A 19,946-nucleotide genomic window follows, 5' to 3' on the forward strand; every position below is an offset into this window, starting at 1 on the left:
CTTTGGACAACGGAGAACGCTGAGAGCGCTGGGCACTACCCAAAACGCCTCAGAGTCTGGAGCTGGCGCTCTCCGAACCAACCGCAGCAGCGACCTGGTGGTAGCCTGGAACGTGTCGGTTCACTGGAGGCTCTCCTGACGAGGCGTCCAGCACTGCCCGTTCTCTGTCGTTCTGTTTCTTTCTGTAGGCCTGTAGGAGTACGCAGGAACATCTGCGTTGTCTCACTTTGGATTTCCGGTTTCCTCGAGAGGAGACGTTGGCAGCCGCTGGACGAAACTTGTAAGCCGACCCGCAGCAGTGGGTTACGCTTCCGAGCATGCCCTCCAGGGGTGCGCGTTCGAAGAAGCCCGCAAAGAAGACCGCCTCAGCTGAGGAGGCAGCACAACGACTGCCAGAGCATCTCGCGGCAGGCAAGTTCACCTCACTGGCCGACATCACAAGTATCGTGCTGGGTGCTCGCTCGTGGCAGTCCGAGGCAGAGGCCGAGACGAGGCCCCTCACGACTACCGCGTCTACTGCAGAGCTTCAAAATTGGGATGAACACGCTGCGCTGGTTGCCCAACGACTCTTAAAACGCGATGAAAGTACAAAACTACGAGCGTTGCAGGAGCTCAGCACCCTCTTGCAGGCACTGGAACAAGCTTCCTCGGAAAGAATCGCAGACCAAGCAGCCTACGGGGCCCAGTACGGCGCTTTTCTCGGAAACTTTGCCACTGCATTCGTGAAACTGACACTGGATCCGAGTGTACGCGTTCGAGCAGAAGCCGTCGCGCTGGCGGGGCTTGTCGTTCGTCTTTACGGAAAACGGTCAATAGCGCTCCTGCCGGGGATGCTTCCGGCATGGGTTGGGTTGCTGGGCGATCCCTCGGCACAGGTCGCTGAAGCTGCAGCTCGTAGTTTCCAGGACGCGTTTCCCACTGAGGTGAAACGTCGACGAGCGCTGTTGTTGGTACCGCATGCACTGATCCACCACGCAACCGCGCAGGTTCAGAGCAGTCTAGCGGGAAACGTGCCAGAGACGTTGCGTCAATCCGCAGACAAGGCCGAAATGCCCCTTCTCCACGCGCTGGTGTGCGTGGCGTCCACCGCGGAGGCTTTGGCAACGACACTAGCGACAAAGACAACCTTGTCGCCAGCAGACGACTCGGAACTGGTTGCATTTCTGGTCCACTGGCTCCAGCACTGGGTATCGGAGGAAGGCGTGCAGACGCTTGCGGTACCGCTTTTCCGCCGCTACCGGCAATCGCTCCGCGTCCATGAGGCCTTCTGGCGACTAGCCATTATTTCAGTGGACCTTTTCGGAGAGCTTCGGCAGACCAGAGACGAGCACCAGGGGCATAGCTTGATCGCTGCATTGGCAAACGCTTGTCCAGACTGGGAAAGCAAGGCGTCGGACGGTTTTTCCTATCTCGTTTCACGACTCGCTTGGGATGAGCTGCACGCTTCCTGCCAAGAACAGGTCTGGATCCTCCTCCATCGCTATGTTGTGCGGATTGAGCCTTCCAGCAGCAGCCTTGCACGATCGATCTCTGCAAAGACGCTCACAAGCTGGCTTCTCGGCGAGTCGATAGCAGGGGGCCGGCGTCAGGCCTCTGCAGCCGAACGTATCCAGTCTGGTCGGGTTTTCCGGGGGCTGCTACCCTTCTTGCAAGCGCTACGAATCAAGTGGCTGACCAGCGACGCTGTGCGTTCCGATCCAGTCGAGAGCGCTTCCCGTCATCATTGGCTCGAGTCGTTCGAGGGTATGCTGCTCGATGAGCTCACCACTGCCTTGCTCTGGCGAGCGCCTAAAACAAAGTTTCCTCCAGCGCTTGTGGGGAGCGCTTACCTGGACTGGTGGCAAGCAGCGCTGGTCGCTTTCCTGGAGAGTGCGCTCTGGGTCCAGCAGCTATCCTCGAGACGAGAGCGCAGCGATGATAGGACTGCTCTGCGCGCTCGATGCCGCGCTGCACTACAGCGGTACCTTCTTGCAGCGGAGGCGTTTCAGCGTGCACCTGAAGCGTCGCAATCCGTGGTGCAATTCGGTGGTAGACCAGCCGATGCATCATTGCTTCATGAACGCTTTTTCGATGTGCTTTTCTATGCGAGCGTGGACGCTTGTCGAAGCGACTTGGATGCAACGCGCTCCAACTGGCAAATCGTTGGTGAGGAGCTCGCCGCGGGGCTCGTCGTCATCGTCGTCATCGAACGAGCACCTGCCTGGTATGCGAAGGCGGTGGTCGCTGCTTGCGAACGTGCCGTGCAGGGAACCTCGTTCGCGACGCTCGAGTCAGACCAGCAGCCCCGGTGGTCACTTCTAGGCCTCGATCCTGGCGTCATTCGTACCTGGAGTGTAGAAATTATGGGAGGTGCGTTCTGCTGGGCACTGAATCGTTTCCGTCGACGAAAGATTGGCAACGGAAACGCACAACATGACGATAATCACCAGCAGGTACATGGTACTCCAGCGGAAGCAGAGGTTGCAACCACGCTGCTCCTGTTGGCATGGAGTCAGCGCGCCCCGGCTTCGATGCTGGAACGTGCTTTGCAGTATCCAGATCCGATTCAGGGCCGCCATCGACTCAACGACTTTTTCCACGACGCTGTGTCGCTGCTGGAGCATCCATCAGCGGAAAACGAGCATGACGATGACGATGACGACAACGAGGAGGAGGCGGTGGCGGTGGCAGCGCTCCCTGCTGCTTACAGTCACCAGCTCGTAGCGGTGCTGGGTGCACTGGCTGCATGCAGTCACTCCTCTGAGGCGCTGAGCGGTCCATCGAGCGTCTTGAACGCGCGTTTAGAGGAGTGTCCTGGCGCGGGTCGCTGGCTCATCGAACTTGCTCAAGCAGCACGTATCCGAGCAGCTTCAATAGAGCAAGGTGTTCCAGCTGGTCTCTGGACAGCGACGGTGTTTCCCCGTCACCTGGCTGACCAAGTGGAGCACCTGCAGTGCTACTGCGACCAACTGGACCCCGCCCGCTACTCCTATTACCGCCGTTCGGAGACAGACGCTTGGCCTTCCGTTGGGCTCCTGCTGGAATACGCCGCCTGGCCCGAGGCCTGGCTCTGGTCAACGTCCACTGACTGGTCTACACTGAGGAGCAGCATGGATGCCAGCGTGTGTCGGGCGCTGCGTCTCGGACTCTGGGACTGGCCCCAACTGGCCTCCTTTCAGCAGGGTGTTCATTCAGCAGCTGCTCCATGGACCGCAGAAACACGAGCTTGGCTGTACGTGAGAGCGCTCCTGGCATTAGAGCAGCACCAGAGCCAAGAAGCAAGCGACGGGCATGTGTTTGCGGACGTCCGACCGTCGGCAGCGCTGGAGCGTGAAACCCTGGAAAGAGTCGTGCTCGACGCACTCGCGTGGCTCCTTGAGGATATGGAACGCGTTCTGCTCGCAGAGTCGTGTGAAACGCAAGCTCCGGACATGCTCGAGGCTGTTCAACGCTTCCAGCGCGTGCTGCTAGAGCTCGCCGCCACCTCGAAACGCCCCTGGCAAGCTCTCCTGTACGACATATTGTACAAGTGCTGGGTATCGGATGCAGAGGACTCGAAGGCAATAGCAGCACAGCCTGGAGAGCGCGTGATAGAACCAGCATGGCGACCATTGCAAAGACTAGAGGAGCAACAACGACAACAACGCTGGCGTTGTTCGCTGCTCGAGTCGCTGACACCCTCGCTGGACGATGCAGCAAGTCCGCTTGATGCTACGTTGTGGCACCTCTACCTGCAGTTTCCATGGACGCGTTCCTGGGCAACAGCACGATTTATCGGCTGGCTGCAGCGAACGGATGCTGCGACTGCTGCGTCCGCACTCGACGTGGCGGCAGCGGTACTTGCGCGCCTCCTGGACCCCGAAGCGAGCACTGCAGCCTGCTGCGACACGATCGTAACCGAGTTGGCAAAAGCCCCGCTGTACGCACCAGCGACACCGACAGCGTTTCAGGTGCCGCTCGAGCAAAGCGCTGAGCGTCAACCGACGATGCTCATGAGACTGCTGATATGGTCGTCACTGGTACGAGAGCGTTTCTGGATACGTCTCCAGACGGATGCTGCGTATTTTGGACGAAGCGTCACCGCGGCCTCTTTCACACGATGCACGATGGCTGCTCTGGAAACCGGTCCGGTTACCGGCCTGCAGGCATCTGGAGCCGTGGGAGAGTTTGCGTTGGAGCTCCTTCGGTATGCGGCAGCGAGTCTGGCGCAAACGCTGCCCGTATGGGTCCAGAGCGTTCTGAATGACACCTCAGCTGAGCGAATGCGCAGCGCTACCGGGCTGCAGCACGAGCCGTCTGTCCAAGTGGCCCCACAGGATGTACCGAAAACACTGTGTGCTTCTATGGAAATTCTCGGGCATGCGGCTGCGATTCCCGCCTCCTACGAACATCGTGCGGATTTGTTGACGTACCTGCGTTCCGCACTGGAACTGCTCATTGAGGTGCCGTTCACGAACCTGATCACAAGCCTCGAGCGAGCGCCACAGCAAACGAGTGAGGAGTTTCATCGAGGCTCCTCATTCGTTGGCAAACATGCAACGCCGGACGCCAACACGACAAGGCCAGCAGCATCGGCAACGAGCGTGCGTCGCGTTTCGGACGCTCCATCGACACCGTCGTCATCGTCGAGCGCAGCGGAGGACTCGAATCGCCAGGTACTCGCGGTCCTGTTTGAACGGCTCGTGCGTCCGAGTCTGGACGTTTTCGCTACCGACCTGGGCGAAGAACACTGGACCTGGATCGGCGAGACTGCTACGCAGGCGCTGGTGACCTCGCTGGGCTGGCCAGTGTACGCGGCAGCGCTTCGGTGTCTGTACGCATGGCATGTGCGGCTCGTAGAGCGTGCCTCTTCGACCCTGTTATCGGAACAGATGGTCAGCAGTATTGGACAGGCCCTCTGGATGACTTGTTATCGATTGGCAGAGGCGTATCGTGACTCGCTCGTCACCGAGGCGCCATGTTCACCGGTTGCGGAGCTGAACCTACCCGTTCAAGATGCGCTGGGCTATTTGATTTGCGTTTTCAGACCTGAACTTGAGCGACTGGCGCTTCGCAGCGAGGATTCCGCACCCCAGATGATGACCGCGTTACCGTGCTGGCGCGAAGCTCGTGACCGCTGGGTAACGACGCGTTTTGGTGTCAAGTGTGAGTCGTTGCTTTCATCGATGCTGGGCCGCTTCTGGTGTCTCACCTGGCTTCCGTATCTCGTTGCAAGCAAAAGCACCGCTGTCCGCAGTGCCGTCATGCAGTTGCTGGGCACCCTGTGGGATGCGCTGGAAGCCTGGCTCGCGACGTCGACACTGGAGGGTGCACAGGCGTCCCTGGGTACCGGGCACGCAGGTACAGGTGCCTCTCCTGCGGATACACGTCCAGGCTCGATTCGTTTCGAGTCCGATCAGCGTGGAGCGGCCACAGCCCTGGGCAGACGACCTGCAGAGCCCGAGCCGATGCCCTGTAGCAGCACCAGCGCTACATACGCTACCGAGACAACGCCACTGGAATACTCTGCGGATCGACGGGGCACCCAGCTGGACGGCAGCGTCGAGCATCACGACCCGTTACGCACGGAGGCATCGGAGCTCTCCGTCGCCGTCAGCGACTTGGGCATTGCAGAGAATACCGTGCATTTGGAGGCACTCAAGGGATTGGCAACGCTCCACGATGCCCTGATTCAGAGCTGCAGTGAGGCGCTGTTTGCCCTGACGGCGAGGTTTCCGTCGCTGGACCCGACACCAGAGGCCGCGTCATGGGAACCTCTGCAGACCTATTTTTGCGCTTGGCTGGTGCTGCTTCGGCTCCAGGTCACGGGCTCCTATCCAGAAGCGTCGCTGGTAACACCGTTGGGGTCGCGGTTGCCGAACACGTTGCGAGAAGGTGCGCTTTGGACGCTTCTAGACGGACTCGGGCGTTGCTGGATCCGAGCGGCAGCTACGATAACGACGCGAACACCCGAAAGCAGTCACTCCACGAGCGATGCAGAGGCTCAATGCTTCCGAGAGCAACTGGAAATGCTTCTGGCTGGTCTCACCGAGCAACTGGTGCTCGCTACCTCGGATCCGCAGTGGCTGGCGAGGGAGATCTTCTGGGAGCCAACAGACTGGCGACCAGCGGCTCTCGGAGCCCGCCTCCTCTTCCTGACGCTACTCGTGCAACCGCTTCTTGCACAACGCTGGTTTACCGATCATGTTGCGGATCGCTCGCTTCTTCAGCCGCTGGAGCTGTTGAGCCGCACGCTGCTCACTGGACCGTTGATTGCCCGCGAACTCGAGGCTATTCGGCAGTATGCCGCGCATGTGCACCAGACCCAGCACCGGGAGAACGGCGAAACCGTTCCCAATGCATCCCCTTCCCATACGGGTGTGTTATCCGTTCAGGGTAGTCTTGCAGCACGAGAGATTCTGGTTCGGTACCACTTTGAAGAGGTCCAATTACCCGTGTGTCTCCGACTGGCCGATACGCATCCGTGGCGAGCGCCGGAGCTTGTGCTTGCGCCCGCTGAACGCTCCGTAGTCTCGTTGGCGGGCATCGAACGTGAAACACGCGCTCGATCAGAGCTCGAAGCTCGCTACCGAAGACTCTTTCTCCATATGACCAGAATTTTACAACACGGAGTGGATCGGCACTCTGCCGACGCCGGTACCCTACTGCTACAACTGGGCGCATCGGCAACGTCCTCGTCGACATCGACGACATCGACGCTTGGGACGGCGTCCTGTGTGCCTCGTCAGTACTTTGCACCGAGTGCCCTCGCCAGTGCGGTGGTGTACTGGCATCAGCGTTTGGTTTCCCTATTGCGTGACGCACCCGAGTGTCCGATCTGTTATCAGGTGCTGCATTCACGAACAGGTCAGGTTTCGCGTGTGCGCTGTCCGACCTGTCGGTATCGATTCCATGCAGCTTGTCTGTATCGGTGGTTCAGTAGTGCTGCGCACGGTGCCACGTGTCCGTTGTGTCGGTCACCGTTCTAACCCAGAGCGCATCAACGCAACCTTGAAACACACGATCGATGCAGACGTGCTGCCTCTGAATCAACGCGTCCAGCATTGCATATTCTGGTCTGCGGAAGCGATGCCTCATCGCATTCGCGAGGCACTGGTGGAGAAAAGTTGACGCGCCAGGTCCGCCGAGAACGATGACGACGATGGTGGTGGTGGTGGTGGTAGCGGCGATGGCGATGGCGACGATGATGATGATGATGATGATCGACGCAGTTCGTGTGCATCCAGCAACTCGGTGTCGGTGAGCAGCACCGAGGAGGCCGCATCCGCTACCGCCTCCATTGTGGCATGATCACTTGGACTGGTGCTCTCCGCGATGCCGGCAACGCGACCCGATAATGATGGCGATAAAGACGACCGGATGTGATGATGGTTATTGGTGCTGTTGTTGCTATTGGTGCTGCTCATCTCGGATGCCATGTGCCGTCGATGGGTTGTCATAGCGTGTTCCGATGGTGCACGCCTTGCATCCCCGCTCACAGCGTCGGCAAGCTGGTCGTTGAACTGCATCGCTAGCGTCGACGCCTGCGAGCGATGATTCATGGTTGACTGTTGTTGCAGTTGCTGTTGTTGCTGTAGTTGGTGCTGTCGTCGTCGCTTGCGCGCACAGAGACGGCAGTGATTGCCCCAATCACAGGTGCCTTGTCGTTGCATCATACGGCTGTGACGTTTGCGACAGTTGCCGCATACCTGTGTCGCGCAGCAAGCTTGACAGGTCCGATGTAGTTCTAAAGCATCCGCGCTAGCGCGACTTCGCAGCGACTGGGAAGCTGAGCGTCGATCGAGTGCCCCCGACGAGGGCGAGTCAACGACAACCGCCTCGGGATCAGCCTCGCTCGTGGATCGATCCGCGTGCGGTTGGCTCCGACGCGTTCTCCTCGCAGTCGTTAGAAGCAAACCGTGATCGCTGAGGCCTTGCTCTGTGAGTACTCCGGCGGCCGCCTGGAATGCGGCATTTCTGGCACCGGCATCCAGGTTGGCTTGTCGACTAGCAGCGTCGCCTCCGAGCGCTGGTGTCTCCCACGGCGACGGCAGCGAGCTCCGCTGGCGAGCGCGTTGGCGCTGTCGACGAGTGCAGAGGCGACAGGCGTCGCCCCATTGGCATCGTCCATCAGGGGCATGTTTCATCATGCGATGATGCCGTTGTCGACACGCCGGGCACACCGGTTTGTTCAGTCCGGGATCACTGCACTTGGGGCAGCGGATATGTCGCTCCAGGGGTGTCGTGCCTGTCGACGGACCCAGCTGCCCTGCGCCGTCGTGCGCCACATACGGCGGAATATCATCCTGATCCCAGTTCAAGGCTTGGCTCTGTAGCGCCAGGGTGCTATGCTCGCCATCCTGGCCGGTTGGTCGTGCGCCCGACAAATAGCCTCGAAAGCTGGTACGGTCGCGTTCGCTGAGCAGGAGCATACCGCCACCAGTGGCGCCAGTACCCGTTCCAGTACCAGTTTCAGTACCCGTTCCAGTACCAGTTCCGATTCCGGTGCCGCGCTCGGACTCTGGATCCCTGAGCGGAGCAAAGAGCTTTGCTTGAGCGAGTTCATCATCTGTTTGCAGATGCACATTCTCGGGGATGTCTTCGGTGCCGGATTCTATCGGATTCGGCAGCCGCTCAGCCGGTATCAATACATCTCGGGCGGGGCGAAGCGCCGGTAGCACTCCTATTTTCACCGCCAAGTCCTGGGCGAAAGCCCGCGACGCGGATATCGGCGGCAGCGTCGGTGGCTCCATGGGCGACACCGAGGCCGCAGATACAACGCCGCACTCGGCACTGCCAGTGCCTTCGAGCCAGCCCTCAAAAATCTGCCGCTCTGGACTCTGCTTGTTTGGTAAATCGGAGAGCATCGCATTCGCTGCCGTCACTGGGTTTCCATCGGCGCGAGTTGCGGACCCTGCACTGAAAGTGCGCCCAGCATCACGACGTACACCCAATGCAGTGCTTGCCGCTGTTGCAGTCGTTGAGGTCGGCGTATCCGGATCGTAGCGGGCGAAGTCGACGACGGCAAACAGGTAGTGGCTGGTGTCGGTGCTACGACCCAGTGGACTAGGCGGTGGGCGCGGCTCGCTCTCCGCGAGTCGCTGGCGCGTCCGGCGGCCGATTCCTTCGCCCAGAGAGGAGTCTCCGGGTGACCCATCCCTTGTTCCAAACGTCTCTGCAACGTGATCTGGAAAGTTATCGCTATTTACTGCGGAGTCGTCCCCGCCAAGACCCCAGTAGGCGTCCGACACCGCCAGATTACCTTCGTCGTCCACGTGCTCCGTCTGTGCACGCGAAGAAGCCGCAGCACTTCTCTTCGTCTGCCGCTCTCCTCGTCGCGGTGCCATGCCACCCAAACCAGTCCAGAAACGCTTACTTTCCGTTCCGACTGTGCTGACTGAGGCGTGCGCTGACGGGCTCGTGAGCACGAGCCCTCGCCCTGCGCGAGCGTGCTTCTACGGTGGCAGCAACGCGCCTCTTTCCGGGTGTTTCGTGACCTTCCAGTGAGCTAGTCTGCAGGTGCTGACTATTGACCACACTGGACGCCTTGTCCAGCTGCTCTGGCACCGGTGTTTCTCGTAAGCGGCCAGAAGATATCACCGGCAGCGGGAGCGGGCCTCCGCTGCTGGGCGCCTCCTCTGGCGACGTTGGCTGGCGCCCCCCCCCCCCCCCGGTGACGACTGGAGCGATCATTCGCTGCCGTCGCTGCTGCAGCTGATTTTTTACCTCTGACGAGGGGTTTCTATTGTATTTGGAATCGCGTATTGCGGGATGGATATTACGATTTATGTAAGTGTTCATCAGGATGCTGAACTTCAAGTTCCATGACAGATACTTCCTTGCGGATGTACTGGTCGTTTCGGACGTTCTATCATGAGTCTAGTGCCTGCAGTACGCATACGCGTTAGCGCCGAGACCGCTGGAGCGGATATTTCATAGAGCCCGAACGGCTTTGCCATACGACTGGGGCGGGGGGTGTTGGCCCAAGGCATGATTCACTGGACATCGGGGTCGGAGCGTAGAATCATTCTGGGAGCGTGCAAGCTGTGCAGACGCACTGCCTGTGGCAGCAGCGCGAAGCGATATACAAGGAGTACACTGCGACCAGGGCGATGCCCAGACGCTGGCTAACTGCTCGAAATCCCAGAATAAGCGGCGTTTCTGACGAGTTGCCCAGGTCTCAATAAAGCTCCTGCAACTGGGGGCCTGAAGCACAAGCCTGGCAGGCTCGTGCGACTCGCGGGACCTTACGTCCAGAAGGTAAACTCTCGACGATACGGAAACCTTTGCCCCCTTTTATCGTTTGTCGTAGAGGGGCAAAGAAAATGTTATCTCGCTACTAGTTTGTAACTAGTCTCTGTCCTTTTGGGTATATCATGCGCTCGATACGCGCACCTCCATATCTGGCAGTCACAAGACCTGACGTGTATCGCGCCGATGAAGGGAAACGCGATCCTGATCATGAGCGTGTAGCTCCAACGTACAGGACGCATTTGCGTTGAGGTCATGCGAAAGTATAGTATTTCATCCCAGATGAGTTTCGACCCTCAATGGAGTGTATTCAAGTGATTTTTCGCGGTTTATAGTAGTAGCGTTCAAAGAGCATTCTTTTCCAAAAACAAAAAATCCAAGGGACAGGTATCGACCTGGATGTTGGGAATCCTTAAGGGCCATCATCGTCGAATTCGACGAAGAATAACCGAAGAAGAAATCCTCTTTTCGTCGACTATCGAGCGAACATGAGCGAACGATGCGGACGAAGAAGACCGAGAATGGATGTAGGCGAGAAAGTGTGTGCCCGACGAGACGATGACGAGACTGTAGTGGCACAGAGGGCGCGGGTTCTGGGAATCCTTGGAAAATTGCGTTCAGCCAGAGGCAATAAACGTATGGTGCTCGTGAACCGAGACTTTAACGCCGTCATCAATATCAGACGATGGGCGGTGCTGAAGACGAGACACGAGGAGCTTACGCGATCTAGCTTTGTGGAGTAGCCTCTCATGGGCGATGTGTACAGGGAGAAGCTGAAACCGATAGCAGGTCGCCTGTGTAGATAGGCTGGGAGGCGTCTGCACGTGGGTGTCAGTTTACGATCTCGAGGCGACGCCTCCAGTGGTGCGGAAAGGCCGTTCTGTCTGCGCTAATGCGAGACGCGTGGTGGTTACCTGGGCCCTGCTTTTCCCTTATAGGCTATTACGTGAGCCCTTGGGCACCTTCAGCACAGAAACGTTTCCAGTCTGCAACGTGGCGGGATAAGCGAGTCGAGCTCGGAGCGCTCCGTGTACAATCACGCTGTCTCCTTTCGCAAGTTACGATGCGTACCTGTTTCGCGGCTGGATTTTTGGCACCAAAAGCGCTGTAGGTACCGGGTTCAGGTACAGTTCCATCTCGCCAGATGCTGTTGGTGTCGAAGGATCGGCTTCAGGAGGAGGTAAGCGTCCGGCATTGCGTACCAAGAGGTCTGCGACGAGGCGTTCATCGCGCAGTTCGTCGCATCAGCAGGCGGGCACTGCTTGTAATCGACTGCCTGAGCGCTTCATTGAGACGATTCATAAAAGCCATCGTCGCCTTCAGATATCACTCTGAGAACTGTTTGGACGCTGCAGAACGATTCTCGGGATGCGCGAAACATGCCCAGAGTCGGCACCTGGCATGGGGTAGGGTCCTGGTCTGTTGTGGTGTAGGATCCTTAAATCTAACCAGGTTTCTGGCGATGCGCATCCGCTTCTGATGACCACGAAAGAGGCCTCGTTCGCTTCACTAGCGCATGTGTGTGTTCGGCAAGTCCCAGTCAAAATGCCCAACAGGTATAGAGGCTTGCTCATTCCAAAGGAACAGCGGTTATCGAGTCTACAGTGGGCGCTCGCGCCACCGCGGGCTCATTCTCACACGCTCACCGCAGAGGTTCGTTTCCTAACGAGCAACTCGCGCGTCTGCAGGCGCATTCTCCAACGAGATGCCGACCCTGAAAACGTATATTTCGCTGTATTCCAAGTCTGGAATCATCCGAGGCACTAGATGCGAAGGCAGCCGGTTTCGGGAAGTGCTCGTCCCAGTCTGATACCGGAAATCCCGCTGTATTCCAGGTCTGGAATCATCCGAGGCACTAGATGCGAAGGCATCCGGTTTCGGGAAGTGGTAGTGCCTCCATCCGATCGTATATCTCGTTGTACCCCAGGTCTGTAATCATCCAGATCACGACATACATAGGCATTATGTGTCGGGTACTCGACATTCCGCCTTGCTCGTGCTTCGCGCTGGCATACGATACAAATGAAGCACAGCCGCAGTTGCGCAGTCGCGGTTGCCAGGCCCGCGTTGCGTACGGCTGCGATGCCCGCCGGAGGACACAGCCTTGTGCTACGCTGGGCTCGTGCGGCGTTGCGCCCGTATACTGTTGGGCTCCGTTGGAGACGGTATGTCGGTTAGGTGGAAGCGGCTTCAAGCACAGCTCGGTTTCCTGTCTAGTGGACTGCGCATGCAGCATACAATTTCGGAAAGCAAAGCACAAGGTGAACGAGCGCAAACTATAGCAGAACGACTGTGCAAGGTACGGGAGCGAATTCAAGTCGCTGCGCTTGCCGCAAAACGCGACCCTGCACGGGTTCGCCTAGTTGCTGTGAGCAAAACGCACGCTGCCGGTACCGTGCGGGAGGCGTATGACGCAGGTCAACGCCACTTTGGGGAGAACTACGTCCAGGAGCTGGTTGAGAAAGCGGAACAGCTACCGACAGACATAAACTGGCACTTTATCGGACACCTGCAGAGCAATAAAGTGAGGACGCTGTTGAGTGTCCCGAACCTCTGGTGCGTTGAGACTGTCGATCGACCCAAGCTTGCGAATACACTGAACCGCCTCATGGACGAGTTGCGTCCCGACGGAGGTCCGATACCTGTGATGGTGCAGGTGAATGTCAGCGGGGAAGCGAGCAAGGCCGGGATAGAACCCGCTGCCGCTCCCGAACTCGTCGAGCACATCCTGCAGGCTTGCCCGCGGCTGAAGCTCCTCGGTTTAATGACGATAGGCTCGCCGGACCCGAGTCCAGAGCCTGTGGCGTTCCAAAGGCTCTCGCACTTACGAGACCAAATACAGGACCGGTTTAGGTTTCAAGAGCCGCTCGAGCTCAGCATGGGTATGAGTGATGACTTTGAGGCGGCGGTACGCATGGGTAGCACCAATGTACGCATCGGATCCACTATATTCGGGCCGCGTGTCTATCCGCAATGAACAGATCAATGCTGCAGACGTTTTCAGGCGTTCTCTCCGGAGCTGGTTTGCGGCACGAATACGCAGCGACACCAGGTGCTCAGCAGTCCGCTCATACTCGATACCGGAACGCACCTGCACCTGAACGATACCGATCAGCTTGCCCGTAACCCTCTCGTCAAGAAAGCGTGCGACTGGCGTAGCCCGTGAGCGTTGCGCCTGTGCGTAGCTATGAAGAAACGCACCGGCGGGGGCTTTAGCTGGGCGGCGAACCATATAGAATACACTGTTTAGGGTCTCTCATATCAGCTATCGGACGAGACGGCCTCGTATTCCAACCCCTGCTGGTGCGCAACTCGTTTCCAACTTCGTTCATTTGCGTTGTTCATGGAAGAGAAACCAGCTTGCGCTCTAAACAACTCGCTGCCGAAATGTTCAGGTTCACAGTGTTATACAGGAAACCGGGACAGCATGGCAAGCGTCTACGCTGTTGTCGTGTCATCACCACGAGCCCGAACCGACGTTGCGTGACGCCCTGGCCGTTGCTGAAGCCGTCCGACTCGCCAGAACGCTCTCCTCACCACTATGGCAGCCGCTGCTCTCGTATCGGGGAAATCCAAAATTGCACCCTCTGGTTTCAAATCAACGCCGCAGTGCCAGTGCGACCCAGCCCAGAATAAACGCAGTTCCGCCGAGCGGCGCTACTGCACCGAGCCTCCGTTTACCCGTCAGCGTCAGCGCATAGAGAGAGCCCGAGAATAAAGCGATCCCAGTGGCGAAACACAAGCTTGCAACTTTGGCGGGTCGGTTTTCAAACGCACCACCTCGTGCAGCCAGCGCTAGTGCCAACGAGTGCACCAGGTGGTAGGTTGCGCCGGTCTCCCAGATGCGTAGCAGCTTCGGGTCACTCACCCGGCGTGGCAATGCGTGGGAGCCAAACGCTCCCAACGCAACCGCGAGTGCTCCCGAAAAGCCGGCGACACGCTGAACCGCGCTGGAACTCTCCCAAAACCCGGGCGTCTTCATCATGGTATCCACCAGGCCTGACGAGCGCGCATGCGAGAAGTCATCGCGAAGAATCGCGGCGCGCACGCCGCCCGAAAGCGAAATCATTCATGTGGGAATTTTAGCGGGAAAACGCTGGCTTTGGCGCTGAAACATATGATCGCGCTCGCTGCACCCGTGCTGGAATCGGAGGCGCGCGGCTCACAGCGGAAGCGATCTGGTGGTGCCGTCCATCCAGTGCGTGCTTATGCGCGTTTATGCGTGTTTATGCGTGTTTATGCGTGTATGCGTGTATGCGTGTATGCGTGAACCTCATAGACTCAGTTGCAGCTCTGTAGGCATTGGTGCTCAAACGACGGGTTTCGGGTCTATCAGCCATCGAAATGAATGCCGAGGCGGCGCAGGAGAGTCAGGATCTTTACGCGAAAGATTTGCGGCATGTTGCGCAAGACTATTTCGTGGTGAGGACTCTCTGCAAAAGACTCGTTGTGGTGGAGTTAGAACTCTACCGAGCTCGGCGCCTGTGTAGAGCTTGGGCTCAGGCGCTAACTGCACAACGCCAACACACACCGCCGTGCATGCACGAGCAGCAGACGAGCAGCGAACTTATATCTGCTGCGGCTCATGGCACTTGTCCTTATCGCGAAGCAATGCTCTATCTATTCCGTCAGGTAGCGGAAACAGGTTCCGTGTCGGAGTATTTACGTGACGTTGAGCACAGGGGCGCTCGTGCGTCCTCTTTGAAGGCTCTGCTGGAAAGCCGATCGCCACCCACGCAGTGGACTCGTCACGAAAGCGCCTCGGCGGACTCTTCTGCAGCCTCTGGTCTGGCACATGGGAACCGAGTCCAGAGTCAGAGGGCACAAGCGCGGAGCGCAAACGTCAGCGACGGCGCCGAGCGGGCGTCCGCGCAACGGGTGCCGGCTCCGTCATCCTCGGAACCGGCGATCATGCAGGGCCAGCAGCTACCAGCTAACGTCGGTACCGATTTGAGCCAAGCCGGGCATTCGAAGCGACCATTGCAGTTCCAAACGCGTGGTACCACGGGCCCCGAAATGGGCCCGTCTCGAACGACGACGCTCGCTGGATTCCGAGCAGCGCAAATGCCAACGAATGCTAGTGCATCTCAACAGAACCGGTGGCCGCCCTGGAACGAGCAGTTCATGGAAGCGCTCATGGAGAGCGAACGCGACACCGTTGCTGGGCTTATCGAACAAGAACGACTACAGACGCAGCTCAACCTTCTGCGCGGTGTCATGATGGATCTTGAGGTTCTGCTCGAACGATGTCCTTGCGAGGACGCAGACGGAGCGATTGATTGCATCGACAGTGCAGATGACGACGAGAATTCGTTACCACCTCTGGCTGAGAATGGCCATATCCGCAGCAACAAGGCCGAGATGTCGACCAATACCTTCGCATGCTAGCAGGGCCAAACCCGATGGACACTGCGGTATCGTGATCAAGATGGTCACATCAGACTGCGTATTGTCATTCATTGAACAAGTGCTCCCAGTGCAGCCGTCCCAGGCCAGTCTTTTTTTCGTTTGGTCGCTGTATTGGGACGCGTTCAAACGAATTTGCCGAACAAATTTTATGGCCAGCTTTCAGACGCTTTGCAGACCGCGCTACAGCGTTCTAGGCCTTTCTGAGCTACGATGCATCTCCCGTGCGCATGAGCTGAGGCGCGTTTGAATCGATATTCAACGCAGAGGCGCTGGACGTTTGTGCATACGCGATCTGCAATGCCAGTCATTACCGGTCTAGAGTCCTGCTGCGTCGTCGTCGTTGCCATCGACATCGCCGTAGACTGGAAACTGCGTCCTCGGGTATGAGATCCATGAATTCGCCCGCGACGCGTCGACAGACGACCTGTACGTCCGGACAGCCCCTGGCAATCATTGTTCGGGTCAGACAAGTATCGCAATGCACTGCATGGATAGAGCAGCTGCTGTGTGTGCGTTGTCGCAGCCAATCCAGCTGAGCGTCATGGCGTGCACTATAGAGCAGAACGGTATATGCGGGCGCCGGTCTGGCGAAACATCGTAGCAGGCCATTCCACAGATGCTCACGCCCATGGACAGCGGGGCGGCGTACGCCACATGACCATGGAAGCGAAGAAAATGCGCCCCCAGAAAACTTTGCTCCAAAAAGAATCAAACGGATACATGATACCAAACAGAGCCGCATCGGTCGCAGTGGCTATCCTGCTGGCGAGCGCTGGCTGCGCGTCAAGCTGCAAGTTGAGGCGCTCACTGCTGACATCGTTCCGCCCCGTTCTTCGGCACAAATTCGAACGCTCCACAAAGATGACCACATGGTGCTGGAGGAGCGCGCGCATGCGCCCGTCCTCATACACTTGGCCGGTTACCGCGAGTTTTCAAACCATCTGGTTCAATGTTTGGAGTGGCTGTCTATGCGGGATGCCACCTCACGCATGCTGCGTTCTCAGACGGTGGCATCGCTCGCTGGCATGCAACCAACGCGCGCGTCGTTTCAAGCTCGCCAGCAGCAGCAGCAGCACCAGCAGCGATCGCAAAATGCCGCACACGACGACTGCTCATGCATCTATCGCCCGCGCCCGAGTTCCTGCGGTGACACGCGAAGCGTGATCCAGGCGGGAAGCCCCCACTGCGGATCCGAGACTGCCATCGCTTCCACAATTCGCTCATTTGCCTGAAGTGGATGACTCTCGGGCCAGGTCTGGAGCGTCGTCACGCTCGCGTAGCCCTCTCGGATGGCGACCAGGTCGGAGTTCACGAAGCCGTACAGCGGCTCTGGGCGCCCTTCTGCGCCAATGATGACCATTTCGGCAGAGTCTGGTTTCTGTCCAGCACCACTTCGAAAGACATCACGATAAAAAATCGCTCCTAAATGCGTTGTACGCCATCGTCCCCAATGCCAACGGGCAGGGAAGTTCACATTCAGTACCAAGTCGCCATAACAGAACGCACTCCACACCAGATCCAAAGCATCCTCTGATGCAGCATCTTCGTCTGCTGCGACGGATCTGTTTACCTCTGTGGCAGGAGCCAGTGCTTTGCCACAGACATCACAGTGCCGCCGAGGCGTGCACCGCACACTGCTTGCGGTACCGGATGCCGTAGAGGTCTGCAGGCCAGGTCTCGGTCCATGTTCCGAGCGCCCGTGCAGGTGCAAACTCCTACACGGATCGAGACGTCCAGCGTTGGGTGGCGTTAACGGTAATCGTTCCACGAGCAGGGATACCAGAAACGCAGCGCCTTGAACGCACGCCTCCTGCGAGTCGCGTTGCAACGGTTCGCCTGCGAGACTGAAGGCTACCGCTGGGAGACCATAGAATCCGGCTTGTCGTGCACCGGAGAATGTGCCGCTATGCAAGATATCTTGAGCGAGATTCGCGCCCAAGTTCGGCCCAGAGACGACTACGCGTGCGCATTTACCGAGGCGGGCGAGCAGTCCGTTCGGCTCGATAGCCGTGATCACACAGTCAGCCGGCGAGCCTGCCAGCGAGTACACACCTGTCTTGAGATCCGCTCGGTGCACCAGCTCCATAGGCGTCGCAAGTGTCAGTCGGTGGCTGCACGCTGATTGGTTTGTTTTGGGTGCGATCACTACCACGTCGAGTGCGTACTGTTCCTCCAGCGCCGCGGCCAAGCGCAGCAGCAGCACGGACTCAACACCGTCATCGTTCGTTAAGAGAACACAGGGTTTCAATTCAGTTGTTGTCGTGGGGTGCTGCATTTTCCAAAGCGCACCCCGCTTTGTACACGGGCCGCCAGGCAGACACTTGAGAAGCACTCGGCTGGTACCTTGGTCGCGTTGCGTGCACCAGTGCCTAAGACGCTGGGCTCGAGTGCGGAAACGCCAGGGAGTGGACCTATTTTTCCAAGTTGCTTGCAGCGCAACGTACATCAAGTCATCCAGCACTACAAGTCGTTTGAATACCACCTGGATAACCTGTTCTATGCACTCGAATAGACAGCAGCATACAGTCGCGACACCTCGACGAATTTGCGTGCTGGGGCGCTCTCTGTGGAGCTGGCGATAATGTTCCTTGAAATGAATGCCTCCGCATGGCGGTGCTTCAACGAGCGTTTTCCCGGAAAGGCGGCGGCGGCGGCACGGTTGCGGACTTCTGGGAATACTCATGTGCGGTTGACATGGACTATCGAACGTCTCGCTCTGTTCCTGCTTTTCGGGGGCTTCCGAAGTTGTTTTAGATGCACATCATCGATTGAGGACCTGCAGCAAAGAGTGCTGACAGGTTCATACGTAGTTCAAAGACGCTCAGCGGGTCTTTTCGGAGTGGCTGTTTCGATGCGGTGCAGCTGGGCGGATTCGCTCCGTCTCGGGGATCGAGATGATTCGCGACGCTCGCGAACCAGGAATCGTGAAATCACGGATAGCATGATCCAGTTCGTACGGCCAAGGCTCTACGTTTCACTTTTCCTCAGGTCTAGCACGCTTCGAGATTAAGATCTTGATGTTTCATGGCAAAGATTTGGCGCAGGTTTTCGCGCTGCTGGATGCATAAGGAGAAATGCTCGACATCTTCCATGGATGACTTGTTCGCGAGTGCGTACCAAAAGTTGGCTGTATTTGTCGCATTCAATCATGGATTATTTTCGAAATATGAACCCTCAGTTTGTGGCCGTTGGCGAAACGGATTCCACGGTAGCACGATATCTCTCACAGGATCTGCCACCAGACGCTCCCATCTATCGTGCTTTTCATAGCTAGGTATCTTGGACTGGGGTTTGAGGTATCGCATCGACCTCATTCAATGGAGAATGCGTCGTCGCTTTGCACGAAGGAGGCCTGAACGGATCGAAACTTTTCGACTTGTTCTCCAGGCGGGATTTTCATTCCGATGCTTGTTTCATGACGGACGACATCGCTTGCCGCAGATTCTCCTATCGAATGGAAGAGCGTGCGCCTGCTTGTGCATCTGCCAGAGCAGTCGTCAATGGGATCGCCCAGGTAATGCCAGTGCTCGTCTGGTGCGGTACTGGGCGCGGAAACGAATTAGGGTATCGGCAGGAGCGCTCTGTAACCGTCCAGGGCATCTGGTGAGCTATGGAGTGCGCCTCGACGCAATACGGGGCGGTCCACAGGGTAGCAGGTGTGATGTACGGATCGAAACGCCTGACAACCGCCATGCATGACCGTTGGGAAAGGAGCACTCGGGCCATAAACAGAGAGAATGACAATGACGAGCGAGGCGTAGACTGCAACCACCGCCTGTGCATGACGTGCGTAGACGACAACCCGAAGCAGTGCCATCGAGACCCAAACGCTGACATTCACATTACAAGGGTGCTGACAACGGAGCTGCCGGGAAACGAGACACCGGGCATAAATGGAACCGCAAGTCAGAGAGAGGAATACGAAGCAATCGCTTAAAGAAGCCCGTGAACACTGACGATAATCACCCTGAGAACAGACACAAACTTTACTGCCAACGACCGCGTTGGACGACTTGCTTCCTTCTTGACTGATATTCATGCACCATCCAAATGATCCTACACCCGAAGGAGGAAATCGTGTTGGCAATATCTGAAATCCCTGTTTTGCTGGAACGATTCGAAACCTGTAGGAAATCGGGCCGCGAACACTGCCTGTCCGCACTTGTTTTTCTTTTTTCGTATGACGCAGCGTCGCGCATCTTGTCGCGGGTCACCGAATACGCGATCGCGATCAGCATCAAAACGAGCATCTATGATACTGCACCGGATTTTCAAATAACACGGCTCACATTGCAGTCTTCGCTTGGGCATAATGGTTCCCTGGAACG

At 57.8% G+C, this 19,946-nt stretch overlaps 6 protein-coding genes and 1 non-coding gene across 7 annotated transcripts, besides 2 other annotated features; 4 read left to right on the forward strand and 3 right to left on the reverse strand.

The window, feature by feature from the left end:
* Nucleotides 1-317: 317 nt before the first annotated feature.
* CYME_CMS402C (hypothetical protein, conserved) lies at nt 318-6,947 on the forward strand (the record flags this gene model as incomplete). Its single annotated transcript, XM_005538947.1, has 1 exon — nt 318-6,947. One exon carries the CDS (start codon nt 318-320, stop codon nt 6,945-6,947), a length of 6,630 nt encoding a protein of 2,209 aa, XP_005539004.1.
* Nucleotides 6,948-7,052: 105 nt separating this feature from the next.
* Nucleotides 7,053-9,305, reverse strand: CYME_CMS403C (hypothetical protein; the record flags this gene model as incomplete). Its single annotated transcript, XM_005538948.1, has 1 exon — nt 7,053-9,305. The coding sequence occupies one exon, from the start codon at nt 9,303-9,305 to the stop codon at nt 7,053-7,055; it is 2,253 nt and encodes a 750-aa protein (XP_005539005.1).
* A 365-nt stretch (nt 9,306-9,670) lies between these two features.
* Nucleotides 9,671-11,526, forward strand: CYME_CMS404T. Its single transcript, XR_002461675.1, has one exon. It is a non-coding gene; the product is annotated as a hypothetical transcript (transcript).
* Nucleotides 11,026-13,102: a sequence feature (possible transcribed region).
* CYME_CMS406C (probable proline synthetase associated protein) lies at nt 12,377-13,186 on the forward strand (the record flags this gene model as incomplete). The annotated part of the gene is made up of 1 exon (XM_005538949.1): nt 12,377-13,186. One exon carries the CDS (start codon nt 12,377-12,379, stop codon nt 13,184-13,186), a length of 810 nt encoding a protein of 269 aa, XP_005539006.1.
* A 621-nt stretch (nt 13,187-13,807) lies between these two features.
* CYME_CMS407C (hypothetical protein, conserved) lies at nt 13,808-14,278 on the reverse strand (the record flags this gene model as incomplete). The annotated part of the gene is made up of 1 exon (XM_005538950.1): nt 13,808-14,278. The coding sequence occupies one exon, from the start codon at nt 14,276-14,278 to the stop codon at nt 13,808-13,810; it is 471 nt and encodes a 156-aa protein (XP_005539007.1).
* Nucleotides 14,279-14,553: 275 nt separating this feature from the next.
* CYME_CMS408C (hypothetical protein) lies at nt 14,554-15,597 on the forward strand (the record flags this gene model as incomplete). The annotated part of the gene is made up of 1 exon (XM_005538951.1): nt 14,554-15,597. One exon carries the CDS (start codon nt 14,554-14,556, stop codon nt 15,595-15,597), a length of 1,044 nt encoding a protein of 347 aa, XP_005539008.1.
* A 1,141-nt stretch (nt 15,598-16,738) lies between these two features.
* CYME_CMS409C (similar to survival protein SurE) lies at nt 16,739-18,064 on the reverse strand (the record flags this gene model as incomplete). The annotated part of the gene is made up of 1 exon (XM_005538952.1): nt 16,739-18,064. One exon carries the CDS (start codon nt 18,062-18,064, stop codon nt 16,739-16,741), a length of 1,326 nt encoding a protein of 441 aa, XP_005539009.1.
* Nucleotides 17,429-19,946: part of a sequence feature (possible transcribed region) that runs on past the window's edge.

Source organism: Cyanidioschyzon merolae, chromosome 19 (genome assembly GCF_000091205.1).
Source record: "Cyanidioschyzon merolae strain 10D DNA, chromosome 19, complete genome".
Taxonomy (NCBI): domain Eukaryota; phylum Rhodophyta; class Bangiophyceae; order Cyanidiales; family Cyanidiaceae; genus Cyanidioschyzon; species Cyanidioschyzon merolae.